Source organism: Mizuhopecten yessoensis, unplaced genomic scaffold (genome assembly GCF_002113885.1).
Source record: "Mizuhopecten yessoensis strain PY_sf001 unplaced genomic scaffold, ASM211388v2 scaffold716033, whole genome shotgun sequence".
In the NCBI taxonomy this organism is placed as follows: domain Eukaryota; kingdom Metazoa; phylum Mollusca; class Bivalvia; order Pectinida; family Pectinidae; genus Mizuhopecten; species Mizuhopecten yessoensis.
This window is the reverse complement of record NW_018479914.1, coordinates 114,583-118,960: the sequence shown is the minus strand read 5'-3', so window position 1 is coordinate 118,960 and position 4,378 is coordinate 114,583. Positions and strand designations below refer to the sequence as shown.

Below are 4,378 nucleotides of genomic sequence, written 5' to 3'. Positions count from 1 at the left end.
TACATGTCACAGCTCCTCAGATCTTTGTCATTAACATATCAGATACCTGTACATGTTACAGCTTCTCAGATCTTTGTCACTAACATATCAGATATCTGTACATGTCACAGCTCCTCAGATCTTTGTCATTAACATATCAGATATCTGTACATGTTACAGCTCCTCGGATCTTTGTCACTAACATATCAGATATCTGTACTTGTCACAGCTCCTCAGATCTTTGTCACTAACACATCAGATATCTGGACACGTTACAGTTCCTCAGATCTTTGTCACTAACATATCAGATACCTGTACATGTTACGGCTCCTCAGATCTTTGTCATTAACATATTAGTTATCGGTACATGTTACAGCTCCTCAGAACTTTGTCACTGACATATCAGATATCTGTACATGTCACAGCTCCTCAGATCTTTGTCATTAACATATTAGTTATCGGTACATGTTACAGCTCCTCAGATCTTTGTCACTGACATATCAGATATCTGTACATGTCACAGCTCCTCAGATCTTTGTCATTAACATATTAGTTATCGGTACATGTTACAGCTCCTCAGATCTTTGTCACTAACACATCAGATATCTGGACATGTTACAGTTCCTCAGATCTTTGTCACTAACATATCAGATATCTGTACATGTTACAGCTCCTCAGATCTTTGTCACTAACACATCAGATACCTGTCCATGTTACAGCTCCTCAGATCTTTGTCATTAACATATTAGTTATCGGTACATGTTACAGCTCCTCAGAACTTTGTCACTGACATATCAGATATCTGTACATGTCACAGCTCCCCAGATCTTTGTCACTAACATATCAGATATCTGTACTTGTTACAGCTCCAGAGGTGTTGTGTGGAAGGTCCTACAACAAGTCGGTGGACATGTGGAGCTGTGGAGTGATTTGCTACATTTTGTATGTTATATTTTCTATGTCATAGAACGCTTGCATGTGTAACAGAATTTATAAGGTACAATTAGTTAAACACTTTGTGTGTTATAGTACAATTGTGTAACATTATAAAACCTTTTGATACAGTTATAGCTAAACATTTTGATAACATTAACATAAACATTTAGTTTTGGTAGATAAAAAGTTTTCTATTTGAAGAATTTACATGTTTTGAAAGTAGTTAAATGTTTACATAATATTATGGTAGCTAGTTAAATAATTTGTATATTGTTAATAAGTATATGGTAGTTTGATGTTCTTAATGCTGTACATATTTTAATGCTATGATTGATTGACAGGTTGTGTGGATATGAACCCTTCTATGACAGTAACCAACAGAAGTTCTATACCAGGATACTTAAAGCTGACTATAAATTTGATTCTCCGTGGTGGGATGACATTAGTGACAATGCTAAGGTATAGTACATGTACACTCCTCATTTTAGTTAGTATTTGGGAACCCGGGATGGATCAAAAATATCTTTTTCGTGTTTTATCTTTTTAGAACACATATTTTGAATTTGATTTCACTGGTGACTTGTAGAAAACCCCGAAGGGATTTGATTTAAAATAACCATAAGGTTTATATTTTCCGAATAGTAATTAAAATATTGTCATTAAGTAAAGTTTCTTCTATTTTTTATTTCATATGTGGAAAACATGGGGATGCTAAAATTTTGTAATCTTGTTTTAATAGGATTTCATCTCAAAGATGCTTCAGAAAGACCCCAGTAAAAGGATAACAGAGGTTCAAGCTTTGAATCACCCCTGGACAAAAGGGACAGCAGCCAAGGGAGAGCACATGGCAGAGACTCACAAGAAAATCAAAGAATTCAATGCTAAGAGGAGACTTAAAGTAGGTTACAGATGGAGTTCTCATTAGTTTAAACTTTGTCATAAAATCAAAATTTAATTTAAATCACACCTTTTTGAGCAGCTTACTTAATTTTCTTGATGTTTAACTTCCATCACTCCAAATCCTTTTGTTCCGAAAATGATTAAAATGATCATAGATTAATGAAACTAATAACTGTGCATGCAGTAACTGTAATAAGTTGATGTTTTCCATGCAAGTTTTCATGTTGTATAACCTTTAGTGATGATATATTGTTTGTTCTACTTGCCAGGCAATCACAGAGACTGTACTTCTCACAGCAAGGGCAACTCGCCTTCCTACGAATATGACGGCGCCAGAAGCTCCCAACCCACTTGCCTCCGTCCTGTTGAATAATGCCATATTTGAGCCACAGCAATTGCAGCAAACAACCAAAGATCAGGAACCCATGGACCTGTAACATTGTGTCTTCCTTGTGGAATAACATGCTGCTGATGTTCTATTCATGTTCAGTATCCATCCAGCTTAACATTCTCAGACAGTGGTCTAGCTACCAGGAGGGACTGGAACAATGATCAACCAGCACTCATAGGAACTAGTGTGTAACAACAGCCATCTCAGAACTGTGGACAGCACTGTCTTTCAGCCATCTTAGAGACTTGGACAATATTGTCTAATAGCTGTTTTAATTATTCTTAAGCAATATTGATTAACAATTCTATCAGTGATTTGGACAATACTATTGGACATGTCAGCTCCCTTAAAAATGTGGCCAATACTGTCTTCAAGACAAACATGCAGAGATAAGACAGTACTGTCATACACCCCTCTTAGACACTTGGACAATACTGTAAATGTTCTGAGGGTGACAATGGAGGTTTAACCAAGTGGTAGTAATTTGTACATGTTTGGTGAATCAATAACCTTGTTAAATCTGTGTGTGACCTCTAACATGACTGTTGACCTCTAACCTCTGATTGTGATAACTTTATTCCATTTGTTACTTGCTTTATTCCGTCCAGTTGTAAATGTATTGTGAAAATATTTTCAATGTCTAAGATATATCGATATTGATTCTGTACAAATATGATGATGCAATCATTTATTTTAATATTTTTTTCTTGTGGATGGAAGGGTTGTTTTGTGTTAACATTTGTACATGGTACAAAAATTCACATAATTTTTTAAAGGTACGTAGCTATAGGTATTTTATTTTTTTGTAGCCATTTTTTATGTATATTTTTAACAGTAACATTTATATTTATTGTGCAAATATACATGGAATCACATATGTATTAAATAGGTTTATTAGATTTGTCTTTTGAACAGTTTGTTTAAACCACAAGTTTTGACATTCAATACTTTCACAAATATTATGCTAATACAAGAATGTACATTTTAAACTGTTTAAAATCATAATTCTTTTTCTAACAATTTTTCATGAAATTGCTTATCTATGCATTTACATGTAAATTAATTTCATTCTAAACAGAAAAAATAGCCATCCAATATAGCCAGTCATTTATTGGAAAGTAATTTTGGAATTTTACAAATCTTTAGTTAGATCTCCAAAGATGTTAATGATGGATTCCTAGATACACAGTAGCTACTTGGGTGTATGTAACTTTGTCTTCAAAATCAAAACCTCTGGCATTTGATAGCTAGATCATTAGATTTTAAATTGCCTAATTCTGTACAAATCATGGAAAATTTACAAAAGAAATTGGCTACAACAAATTACCGGTATATGTTTTTTTTTATATTGCGGTATACAGAGGTAAGAATATCTACATTTTGTATCAGCAATTACATATAAATCAGAAATGAGGAGACATGAGAACTTGCAAAAAAACAGTATATAAGAAAAGTTCTGACTTATACATGCAATCACTTAGAAGATATTCTATAAAAGACAATTGCAATAGACATCATCAGTTCAAGTTTGGTCTATCTGGCACTTTGTGCAATCTTACTATGTTAAATCAATCACTGCTTAAGTGACATTCAAATTATTTTTTATTTGAATAGGCTAGGAAATGTACCATGTGATATTATATAATTACAAAACTGATGAAATTATAAAAATCATATTTTCAACTACACTTTTTATATCTTTATAAAAACAAAACAATGCTGTTGTTTATTCTATAAATTTTATGATTGTGTATTGAATCTAAATCTATTGTCAGATTGTAGAGTAAATTGAACTACAGTAATTTTTCTGATGAATGGTCTGATACATCTATGTATGTATACGGTTATGATTCATGTACGGTATGTATTAGGAATATTACTTTTCATTTACATCTTGTATTTGTAAAAGACTCTTTGATCCAATATAAATGGCTGTGAAAGTAACTGTTGTAATACCTGTACAAATAAAATTGTCAGTTATACAGTTGCCATCTTTGTTGTTTTGTACAACATACATGTATCACCTAATAGAACACTCTTAAACACAAATAATTCCCATAGGACATTGTTCAATATATCGCTTCATGGGATACTGTTCAACATGTCATCCAATAGGACATTGCTCAATATATATCGCTCCATGGGTTACTGTTCAACATGTCATCCAATAGG

General features: G+C 33.0%; 1 protein-coding gene across 1 annotated transcript; it reads left to right on the top strand.

Annotated features, from left to right (window-relative positions):
- Positions 1–842: 842 nt before the first annotated feature.
- Positions 843–4,189, top strand: LOC110441564 (calcium/calmodulin-dependent protein kinase type IV-like). The gene is made up of 4 exons (XM_021484749.1): positions 843–921; positions 1,257–1,374; positions 1,655–1,813; positions 2,085–4,189. Exons 1-4 carry the CDS (start codon positions 890–892, stop codon positions 2,250–2,252), a joined length of 477 nt encoding a protein of 158 aa, XP_021340424.1. The 5' UTR covers positions 843–889; the 3' UTR covers positions 2,253–4,189.
- The last annotated feature ends 189 nt before the right edge of the window (positions 4,190–4,378 follow it).